The 23,971-nt window shown below is 40.7% G+C and overlaps 1 protein-coding gene across 11 annotated transcripts in view; it reads right to left on the reverse strand.

The window, feature by feature from the left end:
- Nucleotides 1-23,971, reverse strand: part of Ebf1 (EBF transcription factor 1) — a 387,708-nt gene that overhangs the window by 16,857 nt on the left and 346,880 nt on the right. For all 11 annotated transcript variants that reach the window (XM_076937012.1, XM_034505153.2, XM_076937011.1 and 8 more), the window contains 2 exons: nucleotides 17,871-17,959; nucleotides 344-409 (listed from right to left, as the gene is read on the reverse strand). In XM_076937012.1, coding sequence (XP_076793127.1) covers nucleotides 344-409; nucleotides 17,871-17,959 — 155 coding nt within the window. The remainder of the gene's footprint in view (nucleotides 1-343; nucleotides 410-17,870; nucleotides 17,960-23,971) is intronic.

The following is a 23,971-nucleotide window of genomic DNA, read 5'->3' on the forward strand; positions in this document are numbered from 1 at the left end:
CCATGAAGCATGAAAGGTACATTATCGGGGCCTCATTGTATATTTTAGGAGAAGAAATTAAATCTTTCCTTCCCAGTCAAGATTCGTTCTTAAATGGACCACTTTTCCAGAAAGACAAATGATTCAATAGAAAAAGAAATAGAGATTTTGCGAAAGCAAGAAAGTCTGAACAGCCCTGTGACATGTCACATCTCAGATCCTTAGGTTCTTAACACATGATTATTACTTTCATAAGGTGTTTTTTAAAAAATGCTTTCTCATAGACTAATGATTCTGAGTTTCTTTTTTTCATTATTATTGAATGAGCAAGCACTTCATTAAGTTAGAGACCTGGAACACTCACCTGGTTGTTGTGGGGCATCCCGTACAGAGCTTCAACCAGATCCGCAGCCCTTTTAAGGATCACTTCCTGTCAAGAAAACAAAAATAGATTGTAGGCTTCTGAAGGATAGCAAGTGTCCTTATCTTTCACATGACAGCATCTCCAGCCTTCTGGCCATCCTTTGCCAACAGACAGTTGTAAAAGAAGTAGCTTGGGGGACCCCCTAAAATGGTGTTAAGTCACCAATCCATTATTGTTCACATGCACACTTAATTGAGCCAAGAGCTGAACATCATTGGTACTGCAAGATAAAACATATCACTCAATCATCTGCCACAGGCATGTAAAGCACTCATATGTTTATTGCTGAATACAATTGCATGGTCATTTACTAGATTACTATAATCAATGTCATTCAGCACATGGTATGAATCCCTAAAATGTGTTTATTTTGTACTTAATTGCTTATTCCAGAAACCATGACCTTATCAGATGGGTCATATTTGAGGAATTTCCAATCAATCAATCTTCAACCACTAAAGAAGCATGTAGCCTTAAGCTTCTTTTGTTTGTCTGTCTTGTATGGCAGAGACACAGGAAGCTCACATGCGGAAAGAATATGGTGTTGATTGAAGACCCTTGCACAAGGATTCTGTTGTCTCTAGAAGCCCCCACTGTGCCCGTATTCATGACTCGTAGCCTTGATTTCTTGTACTGCAATTCTTTGCTACTTCTGTAGTGTTTGTGTTTCTTCTCTCTTGCTTGCCCATTCTTCTAGGTCTATTCTTTACTATTCATTAAAGTCGAAGAAAAAGTTACTACCTCTTTTTAATAAGCTAGCCTTCCATATTGGCTTGCATGGGTCCAGTCAATGGGGACACTCTACAAAAACTCACATCTGGGCACGTGCAAGTCATTCTTGAGATGGAAGGTCAGCAAAGAACCACATCCAAGAATGTGAGGCAGGGAGGTGACTTATCAGAAGATCTGTTTACTGTAGTCCAGTGTGGGTAAAGTTGCAAATAGAAGTATAGCTTTAAAATAGAATGCCTCAGAACTCAAATGGGAAGGCACTGCTGTTCAATTTTCATACGCTCCAGACACTGATCAGAAAATAGGGCTATAATTGCATTCATTTTGCTGTCGCTGTAGCCTCTTCAAAAATCCTCGTACAACTCTTTAAATGACAAGCTTTTAGATATATATTAGCATTTTTCAATGTGAAATTCTCCACAATATAAGATAAAAACAGTTGTCATACCGAAGTAACTACTTATCACATACATAATATCCTAATTTCAAAAACGAGATAGAGGAGGAGTTTCCAATTCTTGATAAACATTGATGCTTGCCTTAAGAACTACCCTCCCCTTTCTAAAACAACTCAGTCATTTTTTTTTTTTTTTTTCACGTAGGGGGTAGAAAAGTGCAATATAATCAGTGGAATTTGAACCAATGTATCAAAAATGATTCCTTGACTTTTTAATGCAAGCTATAAGATAATGTACCACTTTTTGTTTGCAGGACTATCTGACCATGGCAGTTAATAATTGACCAGGGCACAGACACACTAAATCTTATCCCCAGCTCAAATTCAGCTAAGCTCGTGCTGCTTCCACTTCCAGCTGCTAAACAAAACAGTATCGACTTAACTCATTTATTAAAAGATTCACCATCTCTGGGTCTATGGTCCCATGTATCTCCAAATGGATATTTATGCTGATGTTTGAGCTCCACTAGGAAGGCATTTCTCTTTACATTTTTTTTTTTTTTTTGAAGAAAAAAAAAAATACAGATCTCTTGTTTGTCAAACTCATGATACAATACATAATGAAAGTGATGCTTTCAGGTCTGTGACACTGTAACTGGAGGTTGTAGCTACCCTTATTTCCATTAATTGCACAAAATCAGGGAGTTGAGAAGGAATGCCAAAAATCTTAGAAGATCTTATAAACCTGAAAATTTGCATTTTTTGATGACCAAATGTTTCAGTGCAATGGCCTACCTGATAGCTTCTTTTGGTATCAGAAACTGGTTACCACTTAACCATTTGAATGTGAAGCACATAGATTTCTCTCCTGCTCCCAGTCTGACACTGGATCCTTTTGATCCTTGGTTTCCCTGTTTTTGATTCATGATGCGGCTTATTTTCCAGCCCAGCACATGGTCACATGAATGGTATCAACATAATATCACTTCAAGTCATCATCTGAAGTTCAAGGAGAATGAGCCTGATTTCTTGTCCAGAAAACTATGCCCTTAAATGATACCTCACCCATCTAAAGATGTCCTTCACTGCAGTGACAAACTAGGGGTTTTACGGAGACCCACATTGGTTTAGCCCTGCCAATATGATTAGGCTTCTGTTAGTTATTTGTGTAAATGGGAAGGAAGAAAGACATTCCTGGGCCCTCCGTGAGTTAGTGCCACAGACCTGCAAGGGGCTTGGATTTCGGTGACCAGAAAATTGCTCTCACCTCCATGTCATTACGTTCCCAGTGAACTAGCCCCCAAGCGTGTTTGTGTTGGGGATCTAATATATTGCCTTTCAATCAGAGCTGAGAGCCACTGAACACAGAGACAGAACATGACGAGCAGGTCAGGAAAGCAATAAAGATTTTACAGAGCTGTCCAAGGTGCTAAATTTACTCAATAATGGGTTTGGCACCATAGTGTTAACCTCTCATTTACTACCAGTTTGAGGGACTAAATTGAAGTAGCTGACTTCATTTACCTTGAAATGTATATTTTATGACATTATGTAAGGAGATGGAAAGGGCATTGCAGTTTTAACAATTTAAAGGCTAAAGCATGTTTAAGATGAAACTTGAATATTTATTGTATATTGCACTTAAAGTATATAGAATGTTAAAATGTATTGATTAAATTTGTAAAAGGCATTATAAAAATGACAGGTAGTATAAGAGATGGATGCCTTTTAAAATCAAATTGATAGCGTATGCTGTCTCTTCTGTGGCCACAAGTGTAATTTTTTTGCAGTTTTATATGGTAATTTGAAAAATCTGTAACTTCACATTAGGAAATGATTGAGCCTAAGATGTTTTTAAGAAAGAAATTTCCCACTAGGGAAAAAAACCTGGATATTTCATATAGTATTTTGTCTTGGAAATTATTCCTCAAGTCCTATTTTGGTGACATCAAGTGCGAGTACGGTAGACAGTCTTCAATTCTAATATTCAGTTTCAATATTTCTCAAAAGAAAAGGTACTTGTCTAGTACTAATATCTAATTTTTCAAGGCATTCATTTGTCAGAGAGATTTTCTCTTCCTTTCTTAATGATAAAATATCCCCCTGCTCACATTTTTTAAACATGAGGGTAGAGATTAGAGTCTTCCAAGATAATTAATTCTATACTTGGATTTCAAAACAAAATCCCATTGGAGAAAAAGACATCCATGAGTATCCTAAATATTGAAAATCTCTAGAGTCTTCTTAATGCTTGTTCTCCAACAAAAATTCTGACTCAGACATGATTTTTCTCTGTATGGCCCTGAAGTTTTAAAGACACAGTGTGTTTGTTCTTAAAAACAACTTCACATTGATCTGTTTTTCTCTTACAATAACAACGTGTCATCTCTTGTCCTTCAGTGTTCACAAAGTAAGGGTTGTACAAATGGGGGCTTTGGAGTGGGAAGGGACTACCTTACTAAACCTACTGGGAGGTAACAGAAAAATTCTAGATTCAAAGAGGGGTGGGGTTCCAAGAGAGTTCAAGTGTAATTGCTATGGGCTTAGTTTATAATTTGGGATCACAACAGCTGGATGGGCTGCAAAGAGAGGTCTAGTTTTTTGTTCTATATTTTAATCCAATTAGGTGGTGAGCAATTTCTAAGCTACTTGTGGCCATAATGATCATCTGTGAGTATCATTGTCCAGCTACTTTGAAGACTTGTTACCCTCCAGGAATTGAGCTTCAGGGTTCTACAAGGGTTACCCATGATGTCTTCATCCTCTGGCTAGTCTACTTTAGCCAATCTTCTTTCCCTGTGGTATTGGAGAGTTCTTCTCAGTTTAAGTTTAGGCAATCCTCATGAGCCTAGAGGCAAGATGGTGGGCTCTTTCTTCACTATATCCTTACACAATTCTTCGTTGGAGCAACCACTTACAATGTGCCCCACGCCTCTAGAGACTGAACTTAGCAATGATGGGGTAGTAATGGCAGAGAAGGTGACAGATGAACATCCAGTCTTCATGCAGAGCCTCTCTGAAGCTATTCTTTATAACTCCATTTGGCAAATGAAGAAAATGAAGACTCAGACAGGTCAGTAGTTTTCTATGAGTATGTACAGCTTCTGAGTGGCTGAGCAGGGATTCAGATCTGTTACACATAAAACCTGAGATCTTGACAGCTATTCTAATCCACCAGTGACTATTCCAGCTCTACTGATGCTCCTCTGAAAACTAGTGTTGGCCATACCACCCAGACCTGCATAGAGCATATGCCATAAGTTATGCTGCTCTGGTCTGAAAGATGTATGCCTTCATTGTCCACTTCTAGATGCTATACAATACACAATAGACTCTTTGAGGCCCTGGGCTCATCTAATTCGCTTTCTAAGCTCCCAAAACAATGTTCAGTAAAATCCTAGGCCCAGAGAAAATTCCTGGTGAGGAGTCCACCACTAGATTTCATTCCGATCTTCTCAAAGTACACATCTAATTCACATTGATACACCAGTGATACATTTACTGAAATTCATAAAAGCACAAGTATGGAGTTTGGTATTCCATATGCTGACTTTCTTAATCTAATATGTAAATTCCCAAAGGTTGAGTTCTGATCACTGTATTTTGTTAACATCACTTTTTCTCCTGTGAATTTGCTCTTTCATGCCTGCCAGCTTGTACTTACATTTTTAATGTTGTGGTTAATAGAATAACTCATATTAGGACAATTATCTCAGGTAATAGGCATCTAGCAATGTGAGTCTGGTCTTAGTACATATCAGCTTGTTATGAGCTGTACTCTCAAGCCCTTAGAAGATAACATATTTCTTTGCACATTCATAGATGGCCACCACAGTGACCTGGAATGTCATCTCAAATATGCAGACACAGCCAGCTCATCCTTCCTTTCATTCCATGTCAATAAAATCTCTAGTGAGATTATTCTCCCATCGATGGGAATCTTCTCTTTATCATTTGGCCTCAAAGGTACAGCTAATAACCCAAAGACGAAGGCTATGCAACTATATACACACTCGCTTGCAATTGCAACTCAACATTTTGAGTCATGTAAATCATCAGTGGGAGGGGAGATGGGCTAAACTTACTTTCCTTCATGGCACATATAAGCCAACTTCCTCAGCTAAGCATAGCCACTCATTAACATAGATACTATTAAGTTTCTGAATTAGAGTTTCAGACTCTGGGAACTCATAAGGGATGTGTTGGGCACTGTGGAGGACAACTTATGCCACCTCTTACACTGCCCCAGCCAGAAGATTAACATTTTGGAGGGAGGCAGAGGACAACAGAAGAGAAACATGACACACTTCAATGACAAAATCAAATTGATTAAAGTGATTCCTGAAGAAAACACCCAATAATTTCCTATCATCTCACATCCTTCTGACACCCCCTAATACCAATCCCCTTTCTTTTATCAGGGAACTCAGAGTGCAGTGGGCCAGGTACCAGCAATATAAAATGAAACAGGGTAGCGGGATCACTCCCACCTTGGAACTGGTCAGCATCTATTAAGGAAATCAGGACTGACTGCCGAGTTTATAGTGGGGCCCAGATTTTGCCCAGTTCACTAGATTTGTGGGTGCTGGTCCTTCCCTTCTTGCTTCAGAGAGCCCGGGTGACATTATTGATCGCAAAGCCCCATCACTGAAAAAGCTGATTAGAAGTTTTCAGGATCCTTTTCCCCACCATGCTGCACACATCAGGCTATAAACAGCAGTTGTATTGAGATGGGTTTCTTTGGAGGAGAGGTTTATATCCTAACTTCCTCTATGTTTATTCGGTCAAATGGAAAATTCCACAATGGGAGACTCTGCATTCTAAAAATTCAGAATAATGAGGCCAGCGAGGAGACAGGTGAGACAGACCAAAACAACACTTGGGCACTGCTCAGCTCCCTCTCCTCGGAGAGACATTCCCCACAGTTTTTCATTTTTTTCTTGCAATATGAAACTTCTTGAAAGAGAGTTTCCCGCACATCATTAGAGGCCCTTGGTGTCACACTTTAACACTCCTCACTCAGAAGCCCTGTGACTGCAAAGAGTCACTTACATTTAGCGTGGATATAATTAAGCATGTTTCTGTTGAAAGGGGCACTCTCATTATGGCTAAGGACCACTTTAGAGTAAATTGAAATGGAAAGGAATAGCACAAAGGAGGTGGAGGTAGCAAGTGGATATTTCCAGGGACGCATAAAATGCCAAATGTGTAACAATTAGATTTTACAGCTCTGCACTCTAAAGACTTCAGAGTGTTTTATTATATAAGGAGACTCAGCTGGGGCTGGGATGATGGCTCAGTCAGGAAAGAGCTTGCTTCACCAGCATGAGGACCCCGGTTCAATCCCTAAGCTCTACATAAGCCAGGTGGAGTTGTGTGTGCTTACAACCCCAAAGTTTGGAAAGCAGAGAAGAATAGATCCTTTGGGCTCTCTGGTCAACCAGCAAGGCTAACTGGGGAGCAGGGAATTCAGTGAGGGACCTTGTCTGAAAAATAAAAAAACACTTAAAAAGTGAAGCAGACACCTACCATCAACTTTTGGCCTTCATATGTAACATGTACATGTGCAACCACACACATACACACACACACACACACACACACAATTTGTCTTCCAAATACATACATACATACATACATACATACATACATACATACATCATTCATACTCACCTGAACCTATGGCTACCCTGCAGAATACTTTGGTGTGTTAACTTATCATCTTAAAAAGCAATACCATTCAAATTCCAAAATCTGTATCCATTTGCATAATAAAACCATTAAATATTTTTAAAAATTTCTGTGTGTGGAGTGTGTGTGTGTGTGTGTGTGTGTGTGTGTGTGTGTGTGTGAGATAAGAGGGCATCAGATCCTCTGGAGAGGCTGTGCACTACCTGCTGTCAGTGCTGAGAATCAAACTTTGGCCCTCTGGAAGAGTCACAGGCATTCTGTTCTTAACCACTGTGCCATCTCTCAGGTCTCCCAAGTGTTATGTATTTTAAAAAGACCCTCCTGTTACTATCACCAGTGTCCAAGCACCCTTGTGTAGAGAACACACAGGAGAGACTTGTGATTCTGTTTTGGCTTTTTGTTGAGTTTGTGTTCACTTTAGATGGTAGCTTCCCTACTTCCCAAGTGTCTTATTATGTGTTGTTGCCCAGTGGGGCTGGAGATATACCAGAAAGCTTGTTTGTTACCATCAGGGGTGTAGGAGCCTTCTGAACGATATGAGATTAAAATCTGTTGTAAGCTAACATGTCTGGATCCACGTAAGACATCCTAACTTACATGATCGACTTTTACAGTGGAAAGAAAAAGGCTGTTTTCAAGCAGCCGTTATTGCCTCAATGGGGAGAAAAATCAATGAAACTGAAATGAACAAGAGATTTTGTCTGAGCTGCAGTTAATACCACTGAAGAGCTATGGATATTAAAAGGTCAACAAATAAATTAGCCAGAGCGTTATGAAATGAATGATTTGGCTTATAATTTTATTGAGTGAAAATTGTTCCCTGCCTATTAGACCAGGTAATTTTTATCTGGTGCCTCAATGACTGTTCCATAAGCAATAATACAGTTGTAAGAGCTGCTGGTTCGATCGTGTGACCTCTGAGAAGCTGGCCAGGACAGCCGACTTCCCGATGATGGATAACGTAGCTTGGTCTCTAGGAGGTGCCAGGCCTCCCTTTCTGCAAGGGAATCTCATAAAAGAAACATTACAACTTGATTCATTTTACCAAAATGTTCGACTTTTCGGGTGTCAGCAGTTACGTGTAAATTGTGAAACCAGGCATTCCTGGGAAGAGTCGCGACAATGGTTTTCCCTCTTTTTTTTCTTTTTTTTTCTTTCTTTTTCTTTCTTTCTTTTTTTTTTTTTTTTTTTTTTTTTTTTTTTTTTTTTTTTTTTTTTTTTTTTTTTTTTTTTTTTGTCTCTATGCTTTCTCTTCTAAATGGTGTCATGGTAATTGGTGAATGGGAGCCTGGGGTGCTTCCTGCCACACATACAGGGAAGAATGGTATCTGTGCCCTTGTGGATGTGACCCGCTCTGAGGTACAAAGCTGAACCTGGCAACCCCTAGCTGCCTCTTCTCATTGCGATTCATTGTGCTGGTTTAAGACCAGCGCTCTGGGTTAGGTCCTGCCGAGTGGCCTTGGAAATCGACTTTCTGATCAGGATAAAAGGCTCTGCTGAAAGAGAAAACTCTGGACAGAGATGCCTTTTTCAGGGGTAGGTTGTAAAGTGAGCACACGAAACAAAAGCTGCCTAGAGTCAAAATTACCCTTGAAAATCTTTTAAGTCACCTTTAAGTCACCAAGGCTGAGGCTTTTTAGAGACGCACACACACAAAAAAAGCCAAATATTATTTCTGTCTCTCTTTGTCTTTGGACCCTGGCTTCCCTCCCCTTAGGGCAAGATGAAATTAATATGGAGCTTAAGAAAAGGCCTTGGAATGTGAGCAAATGATATGCCTGTCACAAGTGCATGTAAAGTTTATGTATGTGGATGTGTGTGCAAAATGCATGTGTGTTTACATTTATGTTAAACTAAAGTAGTAGATAAAAATACTATTCACTTCGGCTTTGTAAAGTTATTGAACAATACTGGCTATTATATGCATATCTGGGTGAATCACACCTGTGAATTATATTTCCCAAGGTTTAAGGGATAGTCTTGAGTACAATCTGCAGTCAAAATCCAGTGCCTTGGGGTAGAAACGTGGCTTACTCTGTAGAGTTCTTGTTTAGCATGCATAAAGCCATGGGTTTGGACCTCAAGTATAACTGGGTACAATGATATGTATCTGTAATCCCAGAATTCAGAGGAAAGGGCAGGAAGATCAGAAGTTAAAGACCATTTTTTGCTATATAGCAAATTTGAGGCCAGCCTGGGATATATGATACCCTGTCTCCAGAAAATTAAAAATAAATAAATAAGCAAAAAAAAAAAAAAAATCCAGTAGTTTGTAAGATGGAGACAGGGCTCTACAGTTAAGAGTGGGTACTGCTCATGTAAAAGACTGGATTTCAATTTCCAGGAACCATCTCAATAACTCTAGCTCCAGAGATCTGATACCTCTACCCTTTATGGGCATCTGTATTAACTTGGATACACACATGCACATATGAAAGGATGTACATGCATATGTGTACACACACATGCACTTGGGGACACACACACACACACACACACACACACACACACACACACACACACAGTGTCTCTAGACTGCTGGGAACTCAGTACTTGTTACTCCAATGCTTAACTGCAATGTTACTCAGGGCTGAAGATGGTGAAGAAGAATTCTAACCTTTCCTGTGCTCCTACAGTTTGAGCCTTGAAGAGGATCCCGCATGGCTGGAAGATGGACATGGCTTTACCCCCTCCTCTTCCCTTTCTTATACAGGGTGTGTATATGAGGTAGCTTAAACTAAATTTCTCTCTTCAAGAGCTCCGTGGTCAAAGAGCACCTGAGAGAGTTCTAGGGTTCCGCTGATGGGTAACTCTGTGAGCCCTAACGCAGACTGAACAGCCAAACACCAGGAATTCTCTCTTTGGATTCTCTGTATGAGCCTCTAATTCTTGCTACCATTTTCACCTCAGCCATTTGTGAGCTAACCTTGGTCAATGCCACCACATGTCTCCCCCAACCAACCGAGTTGAGGGATTTTTAAACTGGCATGAAAACTCGCCTCTCTTAAGAATTCCATTTAATACCTTTGCAGAGTCGGTGCTGAGGGACTCAGGCCCTGGATATGACATTCAATGGGCTTGGCTCAAATCCACACTGTGCTACTTATAAGTCATGTGAACGCATGCCTCTGTTTCCTTGTCTATAAAACAGGGCAATGCCAGCGCCTGCTCCAGCCGGTTATACATACTGAGTGCTTACCAAGCACTCGCCAACAATATTGACAATCCCCCCTTCTTTTACCAAGCGTTTTGGCAAAGAATGCACATTCTTGTACTCGGCCGTGTTGTGATTGAGATGGAATCGTGTCTGTAAAACACTGAAAGCAATCATGAATGGACCAATGTTGAGATAGAGGGTGAGAAGCCTCTGCTCCTGGGCTGCATAAGCTGCCATAGGAAGCCTCTGCTTTGTACTGCAGAAGCTACCACCTGACCACCACTACACAACTTTCCTCTCGGGCTCTGCCTGCTCATCCTTAAAAAGGCTATACACCAGTATGAAGCAGAAAAATCGATTGCAAAATAAGTCGGCAAAAGATAAAAACCATCTAAACAAGTAAAAGTATTATTTTGTGAGGCTCCCGTGACTTATCGGTGAAGCTACAAGTATTTTTTTTTAATTGCACGCATGGAGCGTATGTGTATGCACACGTAGGGGTATGCATGTGCCTATGGAGGCAAAAGGTCTGGTGTCTTTCTTATTGCTCTCACCTTTATTTATGGACAGGTCCCTTGCTGAACCTGAAGTTTGCCAAATGGCTACTCTAGCTAGCCCACTGGTCCCAGGGATCCCTTCTCTCTGTCTCCTGGGTGTGAGACAGCAGGCAGACAGCAGGGTTAAATATTTAAGTAAACTCAGTACTCTGACTTGTACAGCAAGTGCTAAGTCATCTCTGCAGCCTACTGCAACCTCTTTCTCTAGATAAAGTAAGCGCAGGCATGTACGTGTGTGTAAATGCACACATCCACACAGAACTTCAGCAGTGCCAGATCTAGGCTCAACTCCCAAGATACGAGTACGCACAGTATGAAGGAAAGCCAAGTTCCTGAGTTAAGCACATTGTCAAAATAGGGAGATGGAATGTGCCTCTAAGTTATCTGGCAGATGAAGGGGGTGGGGAGTGGATGGCGTTGCATAGTTTGTGCTTTTCTATGACAAGAGAATGCAGAGACAAGATGTTTCTTGGACCCAAACTCAAGGGTGCTTTTTCCCCCCTCTGGGGACCTGATAGACCATAAAACTAGCATTTGTTTCTGTGCTTTTGGTTAAGTAAGGTTACTTATTTTTGCAGATGTAATGTTAATAAAGTTTCCTTAAACTCGGAAAGTAAACAAATGAAGGGGATGGGAAAGGGAGCCCGGAGAGGTGACAGAGACAGCAGAATTGGAAGACACTGGCTTTTCTTTTATTGAGCTCCTCAGTCTCCCCGCTTCCTGTTAGAAGGCAATGTGGTTAGGGAAAGATTTCTTATTTGTATTTTCACTGATGCAACTGCGGGCTCTGAATTACTGATAGTCTGTGCATAAAGACTAAGACGATAAAAGCACAATTAGAATACATTGTACACAGTCAACCCCAGCTTTATTTTTGCCCCAGCTCTGTATGTATGAGAGATCGCTAAATATGAACAGTCTTTGGGGAGGGTGATTTTGGGGTCTCATCTCTCTATGAAACAACAACATCAGGAAAAAAACAGTGCTTGTGACTAGACTCTGAATTTCAATTTTGCAAGTGTACAGTTGAACTGAATAATCTTTGGCACAATGCAGTGCACAACTGAGCCACTAAATGGCTGATTTACTAAATTATTATTAGATGAGCCCTTGCTGTTCCAAATGAAAGTGCAGTCACTGACTTCCTCCATGGTGAGTTCAAATTGTTCTGTGTTTAAATATTCAGCATGAGGCTAATGTGAACTGATGAAATGAGACTATAAACATTCACTTTCGATACAAAGAGAGCGGCAGAGAGGCGGCGCATCACAAAGCCTTTGGAGGTAAGAATGATTTACACTTTAGGATGTGGTTGGCACTTCCGCTTACTTTAAGGTACTCTTAATTAGCCCAGTACTTGAAATGACTGATTCCTGCATTGGCTTGAGAAGAGCAGCTTCATGGGGTCTGAGAGTTTCAAATGGCAATGAAGGAGAGGCTCCCGTGAGGACCTGCTGCTGCCTCAGTGAGTCCAAACTTAGACTGGCATCCATGGCCCATGGCTGGCTGGCTCCCCAGTACCGGCAGTCATGTGTCTATCTGAGCAACTATAGTGTTTGACACTCAGTATGTTTTTTTTTTTTTTTTAGATTCATCCAAAGGGTCTATGATCCATGTGCCCTGAGATCCAACCCCTCTACACTATATCCCCATGACAAGCCATACTCCATGGCCCTATGGAAACATACCATACTCTCACCAGCTCCCTTACTGACACCTGCTGGAATCAACCACCACCTTCGTAAGCCTTTGGAAAAACTGAAGCTCTCCTGTCTCGTGTCCCTTCTGAGGCCAGTTATAGGCAAGCACTTAAAATATTGTGATCACTTACAGTAGATTAGAATTTTTTATTGGCGCCGTGTTGCCATAACAACACGAAGACAGCAGATGACTTAAGCTAGGCTTGCAAAGCACAAGGCTGCTCATCTGGCAGTTAAAATGAATACAGTTCATTTCACAAGTTTCCCATATGGACTCTTAGTATATGGTAATGAGGAGACCATATGGTGAGAGAAAATGCTCTGTGAACAATCGGGATCCAATGGCTGGGTGGGAAGTTGGGAGAGATAGCCGAGTGAGAGATTCTGTTGTACTCTAGGGGGTTCAAGGTTTGGCTGGGGTTTTGGGGGGAATGACTGTTTCCCATTGGGGTTTTGAGTTTCTTAATCCATTCCTTAATATGTCGGCTGTGTGAAATGACAAACATCTTGCAAATTTTGCAATATCATCCATCAAAGACTGTCAGCAGTGTTTGCAGATCTGACTTGCAAGATCCTTTCAATGTGTTGTTCTTAAAAGGCAACAGTACCAAGTTTTTAGACAAAGTGCAGGAGAATTTAAGCACTTCTGACAAGCTGAGACATTAGCAGTAATGATTTTAAAAAACACTCACATCTTTTGCCTGCATGTTTAGCTGTAAATAACGCTGGAATGTATAAAAGCTTTAAAGGAAAAATGTAATAAATACTTTTTATCATGTTTCATAAGGGATGAAAAGTGCCGCCAGCCATGTCTATGGCTGTCTATCCATACAAATGTATGGAGATGGATGGCCCCTACTCCCTTCACTACCAACCAGAGGAGAACCTGGGCAGACAGCTTGAGCAAGACTGTACAGTCAATCCTGTACTATCCATGCTTCATAAAAGATGAATATAAATGCATTAGTTAGACACGGTGAGCTAAATTAGAAGGTCAGGCAGGGCTGAGAGGGCTGAAAAATCACACAACCAATGAGTGTAATTACTCTTTCTTAAGTCTATTAAGTGCTGTTGTTCTATCAAGGCTCTGGGGTATAGGACACGAAGAACAAGATAAAGTAATGTGTATTTATGACTCCCACTGGATCAATTTACCAGATATTTTCAGCCCCATAAAGCAAAATACACAAATGTGGCCTTTGTTGCTTTTCCCAAACTGCTTGATTTTTTTCTATAAGGGAGACTGGAGCTCATAATCAGATGGTATTTGCCTGGTACAGATTTCCATGCCAGCCTCTCTTGATGGAGGAAGGAAGAAAAGCTACCAAGAATCTGAGGGGGATGGGCAAAAGATACTGTTGAGGGAGAGATAGCAGAAGGTAACTGCCTTCAGGCAGAAGTACTTGAGTTTTGAATAGCCAGATCTGAAGGAACAGTAGAATTTTTAACATACTGGACACAGGGAGGGTTTTGAATTCATAGACCCAAGTTCAAGTTTGAGCTTTCTCACTTGATGTGATGCACTGATGCCACAGCAAGTCAGCAGACAGACCTCCTCCAGGGGCTCAGCCTAAATGCCTCTTCTGTGGAACGTGAGATGTATGTCACGCAGAGATTAGTGTCCCCACTTACTGGAGACTCCCCAGCTGCCTGGAACATCTCTTTGCATGTATTATCTCCTTAGTTCCTAGCAGCACTGAGAAACAGCTGTTCCACAGAGGAGGAACCTGAGGCCTCAGACTTCCATGCACCGAGTCCTGGGTCTGCCTTCCAAGCTCCTCGTGTGTCTGGCTTGCATGCTGCCTCACTTGGCCTCTCTGCTCTGCAGCAGATGCCATCAAGCAGCGCTAGACTTGCAATAGGCGTGAAACACACAGTCCTGGCTTCCCAAAGAGTCGTAGCCAATGTGCAGGATGCTGGCTAGGCTCACGGCCTGCTTGCACTGCCTGTGGGCTGAAGATCATAGGCTGCGTATGAAGACAAGCAGCAAACTACAAAAAAAATTCCCCATTCTCCCATTTCCCCCCCTCCAAAAATGGAGATTCTACTTTTGGCTTCCGAAGCTGAGGGAGCTCCTTGCTCCAAGTTTGTGTGGAATCACCACCGAAGCAATTAGCATCTCAGCTTCTGATTGGCCACAACCTCATTCCCTCCCCACCTCTACTTTATAAGAATTCAACCTGGACCCCTGTTGGAGAAGTTCCCAAAGTCATATGGACCCAGAGAAGAAGGTTCACTCCTCAGGGAGACGGGATAGAATACTATGTATATTTTAAAGACCTTAGCCTGCTCTTCTTTATGTGCAAATAAAAGAAATGAAAGCCCTGACCAGGGAGGGTTAGTGTAATTATAGTGCCTCTCAGACATGAAATGATTTACAAAGAGTCTGCTTGCTCCTGTTTCCCTGTTTGGTAAATGGGGAAGATGAGGAGAGAGTATGTCTATTTTTCCAACTTCTTTCACAAGAGGGGATCCAGTAAAACAAAGCATGTCCTCCTTGTTTGAAAAAGTGCAAGCCTATATACAAAGGCATATTATTATGGAAAGCTGTCTGCATGGTCTTTGGAGCAGTTTCATTTGACAGAATATGTGGGTGGTTGTATGAATCTAGCTTTGTCTATTCACAAACACATGGGTTTAATAAAGTGGGGTTTGTTTTTTAAGGTGTGTGGTCCGCAGCTCACTGAAACACCCCTGTTTGACAAACACTGGCCGTGAGTCTGAGGAAGGCAGAGGAGGCCCTTCCTACGGCCCTAACAATGGATAGTAGGAGTATAAATCTCTCTCAAGTCCACAGGAATACCTTGTGCTGGCTCCATCCGCCACTTCCTGACCCTGCCCTTGAACTCTTGCTCCACCTTAATGCGCAGAGCCAAGAGGACAGCCAGTCTGCCCTGAGTCACAGGGAGTGCTTCCTGGGGTGGGCTCCTCTGGCCACAGTTCTTCCACAGTTGGAGTAGCTGGAAGCAAGCTGCAGTGTTTCCTTAACACACACATAGCCATTGTGTCCTTGATTGCCCCTCCCAAATCCAGGAAGAAAAGGCTGAGTGGTTCACCCAAAGGCCCCTGGGGACAAAGTGGCATGTGCCTGAGCTAGTTATCCAACATTTTAAAAATCCAATGTGCAATGTTAAAATACCTTTAAGTATACAAAACTCTACCTTATACTCTGATTTCTCTCCTATCCTTATGAAAAACAAAACACAAACACAAGTAGTGCCTGGTTTCTTTAGATCTCAACCATTTAACTAAACTTGGCTCCTATTTCCATCCTTATGCAATCCTACTATCCCCATTTCGTAGATGAAGAAACCGAGGCACAGGGAACAGAGCATATATTTAATTGCTCAGGAAATGGGAATTTCCTGCTACCACTTTTATTCAACTGACACACAACCAGAGTTACCCTCTGTCATGTGCCGAGGGACAGGAGAAAGCAGGAAGTATCACTGCTCCCACTTGACAGATGGGAACACTGAAGCAAGTACAGGGAAGGAAGGCTTTCAACACAGGTCACATGGCTAACAAGTGACTGAGGACTAGGTTTTAATTGGAAGTTCCAATCTGAACTTCCAGGCTATGGTCTCAACTCTGGAGAGCCTAGGGATGAAATGCTAACCTAAAATCTAGATGAAAGTGAAGTCACTACTTAAATGGGAATGGCAGGAAAAGTTGTCATTGTACCCATGTCTCGGTTCTACCATACAAAGAGTATGGCCATCTCTCTATGTAGACACACATCATGTCTGGCATTGTTTATTAAGTTATCAGAGTGCTGCACAAGAAATGCACAGAAGCTATCTTCCTGCTGGACAGAGGTATCTACAATTTATTCTTTTCACAGGACACCTATGCCCTGGAAAGATGTAGCTGTCTACTGTCACTCATAGGCTTTTCACAGTGAACCAAGAATAAGACAGGACAAAGGAAACGAGGCAGAGGCCATTTAAAGACAGTGATGTAAACACGACCATATTATCCCTTCCCTAGAAGAAGTGCATTTCAGAACTTTCTATCAGTACAAACAGCCCCTCCTCTCTTCAGTGTTGGTGGGTATCACACCCACTCACCCTGTTCCTCATATCCCTGCCATAGCCCTGGGGGACAACAGCATGGTAGATAGGACCTTCCCTGATAAGTACAACCCCATACAGGGAGAATTTGACCATGTCCTTGTCCTTTGAAAAGGTCCTAAGCAAGAAGGATAATAGCTTTGATTTTTTTTTTAAAAAAAAAATTCTTTTATGAGTATATACAGATCTAGACATCACACACCTGTAGATTGTAGTAAGGGAAAAAACCCTTCCATCCATTCAGTTAAGGTGATGGCATTAGACCATGTCATGAATAAAACATTGGTTTTCTGTCAATTAGTCATGACAGCTAGCCTGGCTCTATACTCTGAACCTCTTTAATTGTTGTCTCTGTTGAGGCCATTTTTCAGGAACTTCTGTTTGGTGCATCTCCCATTTTTAGACATGATCAATGGCATCTGATTCTCCCTCCCATCCAAACCCCTGGTCTCTTAGGTCCACAGTTGGGTTGGGATTACCTCCCAGAGGGGGCACATAGCAGTCACACCAAGACTTGATCTCCAATTTCTGCATTGACAACAACATGATTGTTATCTTGATTTTTCCAGTTTATCTCTCACACCTTTGGATTTAATTTTTTAAGTAAGGAAGATGTCTTATCAGAAAAGATGTTGTCTTATTTGACCAAAGCATCTAAATCTATTTTCTTTCCAGCTCTTTCTACCAGATCTACCAATACATTTTGCTTAGAGCCCTTTATCCCCTCACCAGAGGGTACAGCTGGTTGAGCAGAAAAAAAATCCAGCTTTCTTTTTCTTCTTGAGAATCAATATGGCATACTGATAGATTAGGCCAGACTCTAGACCCAGGCTGAGTACAGTTAAATCTCAGCAAGGTACATGCTGTGTGACCTTGAACAAATTGTCTGACCTCTCTCTGCTTCGTTATTTTCTTTCCTAAAATAGTAGTGAAAATAGTACCAACATACAGAGTTACTGAAATTAAGGTAACATGATATATATGAAAATACACACACCAGCACCTATCCCAAAGCACTTGCTACTTTTATCATGACACACAATGTACCAAGATGAGTTGGTTATCTATGAAGTATTTTTTTTGTCTTATCCAAGAGGGTATTTTGCCATTCTCAAATCCAAATTTCTAGAAGCCATGTCCCAAAGAGGGGGGATTCTGACCTTCGGCAAGCGCTCTGGGTCACCAGGATGCCGGGGGATGACCTTCTGTAACCTCTGGAAACCATAGTCGATGGTGGGTTCATTGAGTGCTGTAAGGAAAAAGTCACAAGGTTTAAACATTTTGGGAAATGAAGTATTATTTGCAGCACAGATGGTGTAGACATAACTCTTAACATTTAATAGATACTCTTTAGTCTCTCGTGGCATTTCCACTATTTTATTTACTATGGAGGGAACTGATCCTCTTGAAGAAACATTGGTAGACAGAGAGAAGGGAGTTTCAGAACACAGCCCCCAGGGCCAAATTCTACATCTTTAATATGATCCTAAATAAAAACTAAAATGAAGCTTGTCACAAGGTTTTAGGATTCACCCCATTGCAGAGCTGGGGGAAAAGTCAAGAGCTTGTCTATATATTTGAAGTAACAGTGGACCACACAGATATGTGTAAAGTCTCCTGCAGAGCTCAGTGGATAGAATCTCAGCATCTTCTCTGCAATGAAGATAGTGGTGGGCAGAGTGGAGTAAGAGGTCTGTCTCCTAAACCCTGGAGAGCATCTGCAGAGACAAGCATTGAACATGCCCATGACTCAAAACCTTCCCCTCTTAATCGACAGACCTACTCACAGCAATGATATTATTTGAAAGAGACCAACTTCTGTGGAGTATTAGCATAGCCTAGCTGAGTCTCTAAGAATGATTTACTGAAAGACTCAGAGACCCAACTACAATAATAACATTTGGAGACAATGGACCTCATTGTGTTCTATTGGACACACTCCCTTAAGCTAGACCAAATAGAAACCAGAGTCTATGCTATCACTTTCAGAATTCCTTCCTAGCACACAAACCATTTTGAGCCTATCTAGTCCAAGAAGGTATGAAAGATGGCGAGACCCTCCTCTAGCCATAGTCCCAGTACCCAGAGCCATAAGTAGGAAGTAGGAGTTTATTTTATTTTACTGTGCAATTGCTTTTCTTTTCTAGTTTAAGGCATTTTCTGCATATTTTCTTCCTTGCTGAATAAAAAGACAGTCTCTGCAGCCCTAACATTTTATCTATACATTAAAAAAAAAAAAAAAAAGAATGTTGCCACATTCTTTACTTAAAATGCATTTCCATTAACCTAAATTTTAAAAGTAAGATTCCTACTAACTTTTAAAAACTGTATTAAATTCAAATAGGTCCCAAGGCTAATGGAAGCAATTTGTATACCAACCCAAACTGACTGGCCCACTTTTCAAAATACAGGTATGATAATCTCTTGGTTTTAAAAGGACATTTAAATTGAAAGACTGTGAATTTAGAGCATAATTATACCAATAGAACCCTTTAACTTGTCAACTTGTAAATCTAAAAGGCTATCAATCATTGCTAAAGAGGAAATAAACCTTAAAATTCCTTGATTGACAGTGCTTACTTTTTTATGTAAGAAAGGGGGGTGGGGGTAGCTGAATAAAGTGGCCAGAAATCCATTTACAAAAGTACATTGTTTTACATAGGTTAGTAAAACGCCAGTAACTATTTCTCCCAAAGACACATAAATCAGGGGAAGTACTTTTGCTTCACTTGTATGTTTTAAGGCAGAATGAACTTCAAGTAACTTTATTTAAAAGATTGCCCCCTCCTAAACTAGAGTGCCCACTGAGGTCACTAGTAGAGCTCCGGTTTCATTTTGGATGATATAATCATTTTTGCAAAGATGAGATTTGGGTAACTGCCCCCTCCTCCTCCCCCTGCAAACAGTAAACTTTCAATCTGTCTCTTGCGGAAATTAGTGAAAATTACGCCAGGTGTAGCGAATCTCTCTGTTCTAGTGTATGAGTCGAGGCACATGTACTAGGCAGTCTCTGCAGCCCTAACATTTTATCTATTTAAAAAAAAAAAAACAAAAAACAAACAAACAAACAAAAACACAAGTTGCCACATTCTTTACTTAAAATGCATTTCCATTAACCTAAATTTTAAAAGTAAGATTCCTACTACCTTAAAAAAAAAAAAAAAAAAAACTGTATTAAATTCAAATAGGTCCCAAGGTTAATGGAAGCAATTGGTATACCAACCCAAACTGACTGGCCCACTTTGCAAAATACAGGCATGATGACTTTTCAAAATACAGGTCTTTCATTTTATGAATGCTTTCTAAGCCTTTGAGAAGAATTCTTTCTTCAAAGTGACTTGTAGAGGAAAAAGTCACGGAGTTCTTTATGCAGAGAAGGTGTTAGTTATAAAAGTTATTTAATCAAGATATGCATCAGAGAGTCAGGAGTGAGCATGGGGTAGGGAGTTGGGCGGGTACGTTAGATACCATTCAACCCTCAACCATAATTCTAATTGTCAGCAAAATGTTTAGCCATAAACACTAGCTTTAGACAATCAAGGGTATCACTTCAGCCCCTGAAAACATAATTCCGAATCCTACAATTTTTACCTTTTCAATCTAAGCCACCAATAACAGGAGAAGTGTGGATCCGCCCATTTCCTTATTTACATAATGAATTCCTACTGTGTCAAGAAACCCATACTGTCCATTGAAAAGCTTTTATACTGGGGTTGGTGGCGGATGTGATTTTTCTGTCTGTAAGGCCAACTCACTGCAGAATGATGGACACTTAATATCAGCAATTAAAAGAACCAATTCAATATCATATGGAACTAATAGCAAAAGAGCTGAGAAGCCATTCTGTTGCCATGAAGAGTAATTGGATTAGACATATTAAACTTATTACTCAAACAAAAATAAGCATCTATGCTAAGGACATAATCCATGACAGAGGAGGTATTTTAAATAGTGAGCCACAGTGAAGGGATTGGCTCCCTGCTCATTTTTATGTATGCTGACCTACACTCCAGTGTTGAATATTACAGTGGAATGATCCGACACTATGGACCATGTTAACAATAAAGCCATGCAAGCCTCCTCCAAACTCGAAGGACCCTGCTGACTTCTCTGTGTGCTCTGAGTAGGGGAAAAATTCATGTGTTGGAGAGATTTGTTAATAAAGATCAATAGTTTTGTCAGTTTTTAAACATACACAACTCTCTCCACAGAAAAGAGATGAACTATTTGGGAAGAGGAAATGGAATTAAGTTCAATGCACTGCAAAGCAGACAGTTCGGAGTGTTCTGTAGAACTAAACATTTCTCAGTCTCAGAATCAATGTCATAGGACAAACACCAACTTAAGGACATTTCTAGTGTTAGGCTAAAAAGACTACAGGGATATATATTTAATATGGCGACTTTTCAAGATTCACATTTTTAAAATGTGTATATGTGAATACTGCATGTGTCTGGTACCCAAGGAGTCTAAAAGGGTAAAACTGGATCTACTGGTACTTGACTTACAAGAGGTTGTGAGCCACCATGAGCATGCTGGGAACCAAATCTGGATCCTCTGCAAGAGTATCAAGTGCTCTTAGACACTAGGTAATGTCTCCAGCCCCTATCGTGGTGACTTTTTAATGAATGAATGAATGAATCTACCTATCTACCTATGTGTATAATAAACAACACTGCCTGTATGTAGACTGACAAGTATTAGTTGTTTCTAAAGCTCATGGTTCCTGAGAAGCTTTTTCCCCTCATACTTGACCTGCACATTTTCTGTTTTCATTTTTGCCCCCTGCACAATAAGCATGTATTATTTTTAAATCAGAGAAAAAGGTTAAGAGCAGAAGATTGTTGCTGAGATGGAATCTGACCTGCTTGTATAAAGTAATGACATAAGAAACTATGCCTTAAAAGGGATCTGTATACCTTTAATAACCTTGCATGGGTTATTACAGACCATAAGAAAAATAAGTAGTACACTTTTGCCCAGTTGTATAAATATGTGACTATACATAAACTCTCAGAAAATCAACAGAGAGGGTAATGGGGGAGAATCATAAAGAAGGCATATTTATTTCATCAGCAGGGGTAGTGGCACCTTAGGGACACGTATCCACCCTGCAAGAATGCAATATAAAGTTAATTCTTCAACAAAGTGACCTCACTGTACTCAAGTGCAGAGCTCAGGGGCAGTGGCAGAAATAGGACTAATCAATTGTTCCCCCTCACACTTGGGACAATTCCAAGAATCTGGTAGAGAAAGAAAAAACCAAAGCAGCTTAATTGAGCGTAATTAACCACATAAAGAGGCATGGACAACTTAAGTTGAAGGAGCAAAAACAGAGGAAGCTGTAAGCTGCAGAGCACGGGCTGGGACTAGAAAAGTGGTCCCTCGACCCTGCTTCCAAGCATCTCAGTCCCACTCTGACAAGGATGGCAGATGCTGGCACCCCACAATCAGGTAAGGATGACAGCAAGAGAGACTTGTGAAGAAAAAAAAAAAAGTCTCTTGTCCCAAACAGAAATGGCTCAGTGTTTACACCCCCTGAATAAAATGGGACTGGTGGATGCATTTCTTTAGAGGTTGCAAGTTGTTGTTTATTTGCAGTGATGATCAAACCCATTTGTAGGACTTAGCTGTTTGTGTGACAACATCTTCAGCCTTTAAATGTAAACATTCTGCCAAAGAGCATACAACCCAAAAGGACCAATGAAGAACTTTGATTTTAGAGTCAGCTAAGTCTTTCTTAGTTAGGGTTACTCTCTGATTCCAAAGTCTATTGCCTTGTCTTCCTCATAGTAACCACTGTGGACAACTTCTCATAAAGGATGACATAGAGGCTACCAGGTTCCTGGTGAAATATGATTGAATTGAGGTGTCTTCCTCCAACCTCTACCAACTTATTTCAGAGTATAGCAGTTCTCAGCCTATGTGCCATGACTCTTTTTAAGGTCCAATGACTTTCACGAGGGTTACCTAGCAGATATCAGACACTTACAATAAAATCCATAACAGTAGAAAAATTACAGTTATGAAGTAGCCACAAAAAATAACTTTGTTGTTGGGTGTCACCACACCATGAGGCGCTATATTAAAGGGTCACAGCATTAGGAGGTTGAGAACCACTGTTGTGTTAGATATACATTTCTTGATTATATGTATTGTCATAGAGCTGCGTGCAGCATGCTAAGGCAAGCCTTTCTTGCAAACACACAAAGACAAATTCAAGGGGTCCAATTGGGACCTCCAGGTTGCTGGGTGGAAGCAATGCCTAGGATGTCAGGGAACCCTCATATCCAGGCCATGATGTGGGGATGGACACTAGAAGGGAGAGCACACTCTACAGCCATGGTTCTCATGTCATCTGCAGCAAAGTTATTTCTTTTGGGAAAAAAAACCCAGTTAATTAAATAGTTAAAAATACCACACCATCTCTTCTGCCTGCACTGGGGCTATTTACAACACCTTTAGGTTTCTTCCCAGAATCATCAGCTCAAACTCTTTTAAAGGAAACCTGTAACTCTCCATTTTCAACTTCTTTATGAGGCCTCTCTCCTAGTGAGTATCAGCTTAGATGATTCCAGACAGCAGAGCTCTCATTTATGCAGAGCCATTGCAGCCGTGTCCAGAGGCATATGAGACACTATAGGCCGAAAAAATGTAGGCATTGCAATTAGAGTCTACAGAGTAAAACATCTAGTAATGAACCAGTTCCAGACAAATGTACATGTGGTTTTGTGAGTTTTGGTTTGTTTGGGTTTTTGCTTTTTGGTTTTGTTTTTTGTTTGTTTGTTTGCTTGCTTGTTTTGGAAATCCACTTCACAAATAAATCAAGTAAAGAATTCTCTTTCAAGGTGTTCACTGGTTAAATCTTAAATGGTGCATCTCCAGTTGTGAGATTTTTTTTTTCTCTTTGCTTTTCTTTGTTCCCTTTCAAAGAAATCACTCCTTTCCTGTCATCTTTTAGCTTCTAGAACATGAGTTCCTGGAAACAGTGGAGACAGGGCTGGAGAACTGTGTCCCAAACACACCTGGGAAGTGCTATGGGTGCTACTCAGACCAGAGCTTGTGGAGTGAGTGGCTTTTGGGGCTTAGTAACTCGCAAAGGGGTTTCAACACATTTCTGGGGTTTTAATTTCCTTTTTTTAATGGTCGTGTGACATGATGTCATTTTGACTGGAAATAAAAAGAAATGCAGATATTAGGAAGGTGATATTTATATTCTATTGCCATTTAATGTCCAAACAAATATGTAGACTCCATGCCA

This window comes from Arvicanthis niloticus, chromosome 6, assembly GCF_011762505.2.
Source record: "Arvicanthis niloticus isolate mArvNil1 chromosome 6, mArvNil1.pat.X, whole genome shotgun sequence".
NCBI classification, from domain to species: domain Eukaryota; kingdom Metazoa; phylum Chordata; class Mammalia; order Rodentia; family Muridae; genus Arvicanthis; species Arvicanthis niloticus.